The 11,919-nt window shown below is 29.4% G+C and overlaps 2 protein-coding genes across 2 annotated transcripts in view; one reads left to right on the forward strand and one right to left on the reverse strand.

Moving 5' to 3' along the window:
- LOC123011704 (receptor-type tyrosine-protein phosphatase kappa) overlaps nt 1-2,360 on the forward strand; it is a 50,403-nt gene extending 48,043 nt beyond the window's left edge. Inside the window, exons 12-14 of the mRNA XM_044409288.1 lie at nt 168-496; nt 1,934-2,069; nt 2,125-2,360. Coding sequence (XP_044265223.1) covers nt 168-496; nt 1,934-2,069; nt 2,125-2,223 — 564 coding nt within the window. The 3' untranslated portion in view covers nt 2,224-2,360. The remainder of the gene's footprint in view (nt 1-167; nt 497-1,933; nt 2,070-2,124) is intronic.
- Nucleotides 2,361-2,393: 33 nt separating this feature from the next.
- LOC123010838 (V-type proton ATPase subunit C) overlaps nt 2,394-11,919 on the reverse strand; it is a 14,852-nt gene continuing 5,326 nt past the window's right edge. The window contains exons 4-8 of the mRNA XM_044407989.1: nt 6,890-7,076; nt 6,487-6,841; nt 6,327-6,424; nt 2,922-3,057; nt 2,394-2,870 (exon numbers count right to left, since the gene is read on the reverse strand). Of these exons, the coding sequence (XP_044263924.1) occupies nt 2,772-2,870; nt 2,922-3,057; nt 6,327-6,424; nt 6,487-6,841; nt 6,890-7,076 (875 nt within the window). The 3' untranslated portion in view covers nt 2,394-2,771. The remainder of the gene's footprint in view (nt 2,871-2,921; nt 3,058-6,326; nt 6,425-6,486; nt 6,842-6,889; nt 7,077-11,919) is intronic.

Here is an 11,919-nt window from a genome sequence, read left to right on the forward strand (position 1 = left end):
AATCGACATTTCTACATTCTGCCAACAGTAGAAAACAAAAAAATAATAATAAATAGTCATTACTGAAAAAAAATCACCACCGAGAACGAAAAAAAAAATTGTTCAAAATATTTTAATTTGAAAATAAATGAAAAATTTAGTTGTCTACATCAACGCTTAAACTGTAGATTTTGGCGCAGCAACAATTCCCGTCGTTCTGGCCCGAGGGCCGCACCCCCAAGAAGTACGGCCCTGTCTTCACCATCGACCACATCTCCCACAACCATTACACCAACATCAGGACTTGGGTGTTCCGAATCAACAAGAAAATCGTCTCTTTGACCGAGTTGATGGCCGGCGTCAAGGCCCCCCCGAAGACAGTCCAACTCTTCCAATTGACCTGCTGGCCCATGGGCCACAAAGTGCCCACTTCGACCAACTCCCTCGTCGAGCTTATGAACATGGTGGAGAGGTGGCGCCAGCGGACCGACTACGGCCCCGTTTGCGTCGTTTCACCGTAAAAAAAATTCATTTTTTAGTCCGCTCAAATTAGTCATAAAAATAGTGGTCAAGTAACAAAGAGCTAAATTTTGGTGGAGACCTTGGGTACACCATTAGAAATAAAGTGTCAAAAGTCCCCATCGATCCCATGTGTGCTAAAAAAATTATTCGGGGTCAAAGGTCAAAATTTGACGTTTTTAGATTTTTTTCGAAAACGGTAAGTTTTATCAAAAAAGTAGCCCAGACAAAAATTATAGATCTTGAAATTATCTACAAAAATGGTCTTTATACTTTTTTTCTAAGAATCACCATTCCTGAGATATCGCGATTCGAAAAGTTGATGATATGCACATACAGGCTGCGCCAGAACTCGCACCCCAAAGATAAATGCCATTGTAGGGTAAGGTACCAGGAACATAGAAAAAATTTAAAAAACATATACAAGGTCATCAGTATTATTAAATAGACATAAAAAAATGTCAAATGTCAAAAAATAAATGTCAAAATTTTTTGACAGATAGAATTTTTTTTAGAATTTTTTCAGTACTCAGTACTACCCAATTACTCCCTTTCAAGAAAATGCGTGATTTTTTGAACACCCTGTAATAAATTCTTTTTAATTCTAATGGAATCGAGATATTAATAAGTTTAATGAAGTATAAGAAAATTTTCAAGCAAGATAAGATACTAGAAACATGGAAAAAATGTTTAAAAAATTCTGTGAAAAAATTTTGACATTTATTTTTTGACATTTGACATTTTTATGTCTATTTAATGATATTGATAATTTTGTATATGTTTTTTTACAATTATTTAGTAAAGGTACAAAACTTTTGCCAACAAAAGCCACAAATAACATTAAACAGAGTTACAGTTTAGGATACAGCTTCCTTATTTTCGCTTCAGTAGCAAAAAAACTTGGAAAATTATTTTTCCAACAGAAATAAATAGAGTCAAAGTGCAAAATTTAAACTCTCATAACTTTGAAATTTTTATAGATAGAATTTTTTAAAATTTTTTTCATGTTCCTGGTACCTTACCCTACATTTTTCCCTGGGTCGCGAGTTCTGGCGCACTCTGTATGTGCATATCATGTAAAACGTGACTCCTTCAACTTTTCGAATCGCGATATCTCAGGAATGGTGATTCTTAGAAAAAAAGTATAAGGACCATTTTTGTAGATAATTTTAAGATCTATAATTTTTGTCTGGGCTACTTTTTTGATAAAACTTACCGTTTTCGAAAAAAATCTAAAAAACGTCAATTTTGACCTTTGACCCCGAATAACTTTTTTAGCACACATGGGATCGATGGGGACTTTTGACACTTTATTCCTAATGGTGCACCCAAGATCTCCACCAAAATTTAGCTCTGTCGGAATTTTAGTTATTTGAAATGTCTATTTTGACCGGACTAATTTTTCGTTGCCAATTTTTCCAACAAATTTTTTTAGAGATGGGAGGAGTCGGTGTGGGATTTACTGTGCGGCCAATGCGTGCATCGAACAGGTGATCCAACACGGGGAAGTCGACGTGTTTCAAGCCGTGAGGACGGTGAGGAGACACAGGCCGCAATTGGTTGAAAATATTGTATGTATCACGGGGAAAAAAAAAATTTTTTTTAATTTTTTTTTCAATTTCACAGACTGAATATAAGTATTGCTACGATGTTGTCCTCCACTACGTCCTCCACTACTTGCAAAAAGACTTAGAAGAAATGAAAATTAAGAGTAAGCAAAACTAAGGCCAATTTAAGTAAAAAACTCTATTTTGGGATAAAAGTCTACCGCTATGTCTATTTTTATTTACTATTGTATACTCTGTAATAATTAAAGGAAAACTGTTGTGTTATTTTTTAAATAAAATTGTTGAAAATCGCAATTTGAATTTCCCGCCCCCCAAAAAACGCACCAATAACGTAATGAAATAGTTTAATCGTCTAACAAATTTACAGTTGAACCTCTTAACACCTCTAACATTTATAGTAACGGACATTAACTTAAAACTGGACCTATAGTACAATGGAATATTTTTCAAAATAATAAAAATGAGCTTAAAACCAAAGAAAATCAACATTTCTTATTTACATTATATTTACAATGAACTCAATACTGGTTTCCAAATCTGATATATTGTCAAACACTACAAGCTGTGGCCGAAATATTGCACAATTGCATACAAAATTTATGTGACACATTTAACAGCCCTACAAAAAATTGTACCCTTCGTACACAAAAAATTTACAACGTTATTCTAATAAAATCAAAGAGCGAAAAAACTAATTTATGGAATTTAAACTTTTGTTTGTTCAATCATGTCCACATTTATTTTGTAATATACATACGGATAATACTCTGACTGGCCGAAACCTAAGCCTGGAATGTCGACACTCTGCAAAAAATTACATTACCAACATTATAAAACCAAAAACCACCAATTTACGTCAGCATTGGACCCTGAAATGGCCGCACTGCTGTCCAAATGGCCGTACAATTGATTCAAAACATCCCGGAGACGCTTCATCGTCTTCTTGTTGGGGTGGATGAGAATCGCTTGGAAATTGACAGGCAGGCCGTATCTGAAAACATTTCTCATCACCAACGAAGGAGACAAATTTATTAAAATTAATTAATAAAAAAAAAATAAAATTGTAGAAACACCCTGTGTGCTTCAATTTCTTGTTAAAATGGATAAAACTCATTGTAGGGTATTGTTATTTCAAACATCCTGTATATTTGAACAAAAAAATATAGTAAATTTTGAATTTCCCGCTAAAACATAAAACACTATACGTGTTGAAAAAAATATATAAATGTTTTAAACACCCTGTAATCCTGTAGAGTTCAAATATTATAATTTCATTTCAAATTATTGAATTGGTAAAGAAAAATGTTTATTCTAGACTGCAGTTAATTCAAACACTCTATAACAAAGATCACTATAACAAAGATCACAAAATTTTTTTTTATTTATTAAGTTTTGAACTTATGCCCGAAAGTCAAATATACAGAGTTGCATAAAAATCTTGTTTCAATATTTTGTAAAACATCAAAATCAAAAATAAGATAATACACTGTATATTTCAACTTGTCGCCAAAATCGAAAAAAAATCACTCACTACTGTAGTTATTTCAAACATACTGTATATTTAGACAACAGACAAAAACAAATTTGATAAAAAAAGTGCAAATTTTTAAAGTTGCCGCCAAAATTCAAACATACTAGAATTTTTGAAACACCCTATATAATTTTAAAATGTCACATTTCCGGTCTACATGTTGTAATCTGTGGTGGAATTAAAACAAAATAAATGTTTATTATAGACTGTTTTTTGAAACACTCTGTATGTGTCTTATTGAAAATGAAAATCTCTAAAATTAAAATTTTCCGACAAAAACCAAATATACCAAGTATAAAAAGTCTTAATAAATTTTTAAACACACTGTAGATTTTAAAAATTTGAATTTCAAGGCAAACTATTAATTTTATGTCAACGTGGCTATAATAAAAATGATAGCAACCGACTTGATTTTTTAGTTTTATTTACGTTTTTACATTCTGCCAACCACAGAAAAGAAAAAACACCACCGAGAACAAAATTTTGACAGAATCACTGTAAAAAACACGAAATTTTTCAAAATATTTTAATTTTGTGTAAAAAAAAATAATAGAAATATTTAGTCTGAATATACAGAGACGCGTAAAAATTTTTGCTTCAGATGTTTATACTAGAATTTTTTAAACACCCTGTATATTATAAAAATTTGTAGCATTTTAAGTCAAAATATTTTAATTTTACGTCAAAATGGCTGCTACTTTTTACAAAAATCATAGCAACTGACTAAATTTCCTAATTTTATTTACACTTTTACATTCTGCCAACCATAAAAAACAAAAATCACAACCGAGAACTAAATTTTGACAGATTCACTATAAAAATATAGGAACTTTTCCAAAACAATATTTCAATTTTGTTGATTTTTTTTCTACATCGTAGTTAATCCAAACACCTTGTATATTCTGAAAATATATTGCAAAGTAAAATTAATGAGTTCTCGCCAAAAACAACTCAAAACTCGTTTCAAATTTTCATAAACAAAAATTTTTTATTTTAATGTGGTAGAATTAAAAAAAAAATGTTTATTATAGACTATGACTTGAAACACTCTGTATGTTTCTTATTGAAAATCTATAAAATTAAAATTTTTCCCTCAAAAATCCAACAAAGTGGCATAAAAATCTTGTTTTTTGTGCTTATATGACAAATATTTTTAAAAACCCTGTATATTTTACAAATTATCGCAACCGACTAACCTTTTTAGTTTTACCATAGAAGACAAAAAAAAAACACGACCGAGAACGAAATTTTGATAGAATTATGTTAAAAATAATAATAAAATAATTTCACACCTTGTATATTCTTAAAGTTCTCGCCAAAAACAAGTAAAGCTCGTTTCAAATTTTCATAAACAAAAAAAAAATGTTTGTTAAAAGTTTCACCAAACGTAGCGAGTGTCATAACTTGTGACCGCAATATAAAATTAAAATTTTCCACAAAAAATCAATATACAGTATACAGAGTCGCATAAAAATCTTAAATATTTTAAACACCTGTATATTTTCGAAATTTGTGACATTTCAACACAAAATTTTGTGTCAACGTAGCCATAATAAAAATGACTAGATTTCTTAATCTTATTTACGCTTTTACATTCTACCAACCATAGAAAACAAAAAACACGACCGAGAACGAAATTTTGACAGAATTATGTGAAAAAAATAATAAAATTATTAACACCTTGTATATTTTGAAAGTTAAAGAAAAAATGTCATAAACAACGTAAAGCTATTTACAAATTTTCATAAACATTTATTTTTATTTTAATCTGTGGTAGAATTAAATAAAATAAATGCTTATTATAGACTATTATTTGAAACACTCTGTATGTTTCTTATTGAAAATTTATAAAATTAAAATTTTCCCTCAAAAATGAAACATAAGAGTTGCAATAAAATCTTGTTTCAGATGCTTATACAACAAATATTTTTAAGCACCCTGTATGTTTTAAAAAAGTCGCAAAATGATAGCAACCAAATATATTTTTTAGTTTTATTTAAGCTTTTACATTCGGCCAACCATAAAAAACAAAAATCACGACCGAGAACGAAAATTTTAACAGAATTATATAAGAAAAATAATAAAATAATTATTCAACACCTTGTATATTTTGAAAGTTAAAAAAAATAATGTTCTCGCCAAAAACAACCCAAAGCTAGTTTCAAATTTTTATAAACATTTTGTTTATTAACATTAATTAATAATAATTAATAATTAATGATTAAAATAATTCATAATAATTAACATTATGTTTATTATAGATTATTATTTGAAACACTGTTTCTTATTGAAAATCTAGTAAATTAAAATTTTCCCTCAAAAATCAAACAGTCGCATAAAAATCTTGTTTCTTGTGCTTATACGACAAATATTTTTAAGAACCCTGTATATTTTACAATTGTCGACTATAGAAAACAAAAAACACGACCGAGAACGAAAATTTTGACATTATGTAAAAAAAAAATTTAACACCTTATATATTTTCAAAGTTCTCGCCAAAAACAACGTAAAGTTTGTTTCAAATTTTCATAAACAAAAAAAAATGTTAAAAATTTCAACATTTCACCACAAAATATTTTAATTTTGTGTCAACGTGGCCATAATAAAAATGACTAGAATTCTTAGTTTCTGCCAACCATAAAAAACAAAAATCACCACCGAGACCGAATTATGCAAAAAAATCATAAAAATATCATTTTTTTTTTTGTGAAAATTTCTAAACCCCTCACCTCAAAACAGACTCGACGAAAACTCTTAAGGCTTTGACGTGAATCCAGGCACAGAAACACTCACTAAAATTAACCTTCAACCATCTCACCAAAGGGCCCTGTAAACAAACAAAAAAAAACCACACAAAAATAGGTACTTCCCCGAAATCAATCAACTAACAAATTGCTTCTTTTTATCAGTGACGAGTTTAGTAATCTCGTTTTTTCCGGCGGCAAGCTCCTCCTCATTGTAGGTAAAATCCCTCACGATGAATTTCCGTTCACGTGCATGCAATTTGAACTCTTCGACGACTTTCTTGAACAACGAAACGGTAAAAAGTCCGTATTCGTTATCCTGAGTGATAAGTTGGCTGGATCTAGGCACTATCATATCGGTGATTTTCTCGTAGTTGGCGTTCCACTCATTGAAGGAGGATTTGGGGACGATGACCAAAAGTGTGGTCAAATACTCCGAATCGAGGATAAAGTGCTCCTTTTTCACCAAATCGGCCAGATTTCGCGTCAAAAGACTGCCACTATCAAGGGAAAAAGTCAAATTAAATCGTTTAAAATGAAATTTTTACGTTTGTTTCTTCTCCAAATTTTGCAAATTTCCCTTCAGATTGTTGTAAGCCGTCGATTTGGTCTTGAGATCGGCGTCGATTTGGCCGACTTGTTTGCTTATTATGTCGGCGATGTTGCGCAACGACTGTTTTATGGGATATTTGGCGATGTCCCATTGGAAACGCGTGAGGTAAGTCGGCAAATCGGCTAAAAGGAGATTGCATACTGCATTTTTTTTGCAACACACGAAAAATCACACAATTATAACATCATCGAGAGAAAACTCTTACGGGAAAATAATATACAGAGGAAATTATACGAAATTCGGGACGATTTTGGTGGAAAGTCCTTCAAAGGCACGTTAAAAAAATACCATAAAGCTTGCTTTGATCAAATTGTTTGTTTCAACTTTTATTCAAATGTCCCGCCAAAAATCAAATTACATATTATAAAACTCGTTTCAAATTCTTATAACCGGGAAGAGAACAAAAATTAAAATTGAACAAACAAAAAATTCAAACTTCCCGCCAAAAATTAAGTGTAAAATTGTGTATAAAACTCGTCTCACATTGTTATAAACGAGAAAAGAATCTGAAAATAAGAAGTCAAAAATACAAACACTCTGTATAGCAGAGTTTAATATTAATTATTTTTTTTTATTAATTAAAATTGTAACTTATTATTCAAAAAAGATAGTATAAACACTCTATATATTTCAACTTGTAGCCAAAATCGATAAAAATCTCATTACCAACGAAGGACACAAATTTAATTAATAAAAATAAATCAAATCGTAGTTGTATGTATGTTTTAATTTGTTGCTAACATCGATAAAACTCATTGTAGGGTATTATTATTTCAAACATCCTGTATATTGGGGCAAACATACAACATCTCTTGAAAATATCTCTAAAGATTTTAATTTTAGAGTGGAATTAAAAAAAAAAAAACATTATATAAATGTTTATTTAAACACCCTGTATATTAAGTAGTTAAGTCAAAAATAAATATCAAAAAATTCAATAAAACACCCTATAGAGTTGTCTTGAAAGTATGTCTAAACATTTTAATTTAGTAAAATTAAAAAAAAACATTATATAAATGTCTATTTAAACACCCTGTATATTAAGCAGTTAAGTCAAAAATGAATATTAAAAAATTCAATAAAAAACCCTGTAAAGTTCAAACATAAAACACTCTACACGTGTTGAAAAAATATATAAATGTTTTAAACACCCTGTAATCCTGTAGAGTTCAAATATTATAATTTCATTTCAAATTATTGAATTGGTAAAGAAAAATGTTTATTCTAGACTGCAGTTAATTCAAACACTCTGTATAACAAAGATCAAAAAATCTTTTTTTATTTATTAAGTTTTGAACTTATGCCCGAAAGTCAAATATACAGAGTTGCATAAAAATATTGTTTCAATATTTTGTAAAACGTCAAAATAAAAAAAAAAGATAATACACTCTGTATATTTCAATTTGTAGCTAAAATCGTAAAAAATTCACTCACTACTGTGGTTATTTCAAACATGCTGTATATTCAAACAACAGACAAAAACAAATTTGATAAAAAAACTGCAAATTTTTAAAGTTACCGCCAAAATCCAAACATACTAGAATTTTTGAAACACCCTATATCATTTAAAAATGTCACATTTTCGGTCTACATATTTTAATCTGTGGTGGAATTAACACAAAATAAATGTTTATTATAGAGTGTTTTTTGAAACACTCTGTATGTGTGTTATTGAAAATGAAAATCTCTAAAATTAAGTCTAAACATTTTAATTTAGTGAAATTAAAAAAAAACATTATATAAATGTTTATTTAAACACGCTGTATATTAAGAAGTTAAGTCAAAAATGTATATTAAAAAATTCAATAAAACACCCTATAGAGTTCAAATATTATAATTTCATTTCAAATTATCAAATTGGAAAAGAAAAATGTTCACTCTAGACTATAATTAATTCAAACACTCTGTATAACGAAGTTAAAAAACAGTTTACTTTATTAAATTTTGAATTTCTCGGCGAAAGACAAATATACAGAGTTGCATAAAAATCTTGTTTCAATATTTTATAAAACGTCAAAATCAAAAAAAAAGATAATACACTCTGTATATTTCAACTTGTAGCCAAAATCGAAAAAAAAAACACTCACTACTGTAGTTACTTCAAACATACTGTATATTTTTAAAGTTTCCGCCAAAATCCAAACATACAAAATCGAACGTTTGAATTTTTTGAAACACCCTATATAATTTAAAAATGTCACATTTTCGGTCTACATATTTTAATTTGTGGTGGAATTAAAACAAAATAAATGTTTATTATAGACTTTTATTTGAAACACTGTATGTGTCTTATTGAAAATGAAAATATATAAAATTAAAATTAACCAAATAGTATTAAATTTTAAATTTTTAAAACACACTGTAGCTTTTGAAAATTTGTATTTCAAGGCAAACTATTAATTTTATGTCAACGTGGCTATAATAAAAATGATAGCAACCGACTTGATTTTTTACTTTTATTTACGCTTTTACATACTGCCAACCATAGAAAACAAAAATCGCAATTTTTAAAACACCCTATATAATTTAAAAATGTCACATTTCCAGTCTAAATAATTAAAAAAAAAAAATGTTTATTATAATCTGTTATTTGAAACACTCTGTATGTTTCTTATTGAAAAATCTATGAAATTAAAATGTTCCGTCAAAAATCAAACACTGTCGCATAAAAGTCTTGTTTCTTGTGTTTATACGACAAATATTTTTAAGAACCCTGTATATTTTAAAAATTGTCGCAAAATGATAGCAACCGACTGGATTTTTTAGCTTTATTTATTCTTTCACATTCTGCCAACCTTGAAAACGAAAATCACCACCAAGACGAAATTTTGACAGAATTACTCAAAAAAAAAAAGAAGTTTTTTCAAAGTTAATAATTAATAAAATTTATGTAAAAAAATTATAAAAAATTTAGTCAACGTAATTAATACAAACAGCAACAATTTTTTTGGTAAAAAGTCGAGCGTAGCGAGTGTCGTAATATCTCACCACAATATAAAATCAAATTTATACAGAGTTGAAATAAAAATCTTGCTTTTTGTAAACACCATGTAAATTTTGGAAAATTTGTCGCATTTCAAGGCAAAATATCTTAATTTTATGTCAACGTGGCCACAATAAAAATGACAAAAACCGACTAGATTTCCTAGTTTTACATTCTGCCAACAATAAAAAACAAAAACCATCACCGAGAACGAAATTTTGAAAAAAAAAAAAAACAAATTTCTTCAAAATTATTTCAAAATGCCAGTGGAAGTCAATAACTGTCATTATTCGAAATAATATTTTAATCTCAATTTTAGGGTTAACTTTTTTAATAAAATTTCGAAAAATACTGTTTACATCGTAAAAAAAACAAAGACACCAATCCAAAAATAATCAATCTTTCCATTGAAATGATATTTCTGTAGCAATTTAAAACAAATTCTACAAAAATTAAGTTTAATTTTTTAAATAATTTTATTATTATTATTATGCATTAAAAACAAAAAAAAATCCACATTAAAAAACTGTCAACGACGTAAAAAATTTCTAATTTAAATTTTGAAAAAACGTAGAAATAACAAATAAAAAAATTGTTCTAAGAAAACTTAAATCCAGATCAACATATACGTTGTCGCGAATCATATATGGATGTAAATAAGGTTACATCCAACAATGACAGTTGTTTTCAAGTATAACTTCATACATTACCAGATGTAGTTATCGACAACGTATGTTGGTAAAATGTCAAAAGAAATAGTTATACAGGGTGTTTCCATAAAATTGCAAGCAAATATTCTTTATCAAAAAAGAACACTAATAAAAAAGTAAAACAAAATTGTTTTGATCACCCTGTATATCCGTAACAAACCTTAGGAGTAGGAAACATCCTGTATCTAAATTAACAAGTTATTGACAACGTATAAATAAAATTTCCGCTCAAAGTGACCAATATCAACATTGATAAACATTTGTTTCGCAATGTTGCCAACTTAATTCAGTCATTGGTCACCTTGATGAAAAAAAAAATTAAAAAAATTTAGTACCTCAGTAGGACTTGAAAATTTTTTCGTAATTTCTGTAAGAGTTTCTCTGTCGCAAAAGTGCTGAAAGCGTTACATAATAATCAAAAACAATACGACAAACTTTCTACGAATGACGTAAGCGAAGGAGGTGATCGGTGGACATTTTTTTCACGTTAAAATTACCCAATTTTCCAATCAATTGCAACAAGAAGAAGTGAGAGAGAGAGAGCATGAACGAACGCAGCACAGCATTGCCTTTCAATAATAACAACATAATTTTTTACCCAATTAAAAATTTTTCTCATAAACAACATAACAACCAATAATAATAATAATAAATAAATAATAGAAAAAATGGCGTGAGAAGCTCGTGTGCATGAAGCTGCTGGTCCGGCCACTGACCTGGCCCTAGGGGAAGTAGGAACATGTCGGTTGGGGTTTGGTCAGGAGTGGAGCTCGCACTGTCCGCAGGCGACTGCAAGGGCGTCACATATACGCCGGAGGAGCTTTCCGAGTCATTATTCTTGTCTTCAAACCACCCGCCACCACCACCGCCACCTTCGTCCTCGGGCGGACGCCCACCTGCCCCCACCACCAAACAACCGTCACAAGCACAGCCAAACAAGCACAAGCCATATGAAAACCCATCTCTAGGTTTCGGTTTCGGTCGACGATGGTACAGTAAACTGACGCCCCAACGAAACAAAACAACAAAAAAAATCAAAAAAAGAAAAAAAAGCTCCAATTACAGCAAAACAAAAAAAATGTGACCAAATTACCCATTTATCAAATATTTCGTCGATTCAAACACCCGGTATATCATGTTTCGCTTTCGTTATATTTTTTTAATTTAAACTTCCCGCCAAAAACGAATTATTGTGACAAAAAAGTCTATTGGCAGCACTGAATTATTAGTAATTAGTAGTCTAGAACACTCAGTATATGACGTTTCAAGTTT

Source organism: Tribolium madens, unplaced genomic scaffold, assembly GCF_015345945.1.
Source record: "Tribolium madens isolate multiple individuals breed KSU strain unplaced genomic scaffold, Tmad_KSU_1.1 Scaffold_91;HRSCAF=231;Tcas5.2_LG7, whole genome shotgun sequence".
NCBI lineage: Eukaryota > Metazoa > Arthropoda > Insecta > Coleoptera > Tenebrionidae > Tribolium > Tribolium madens.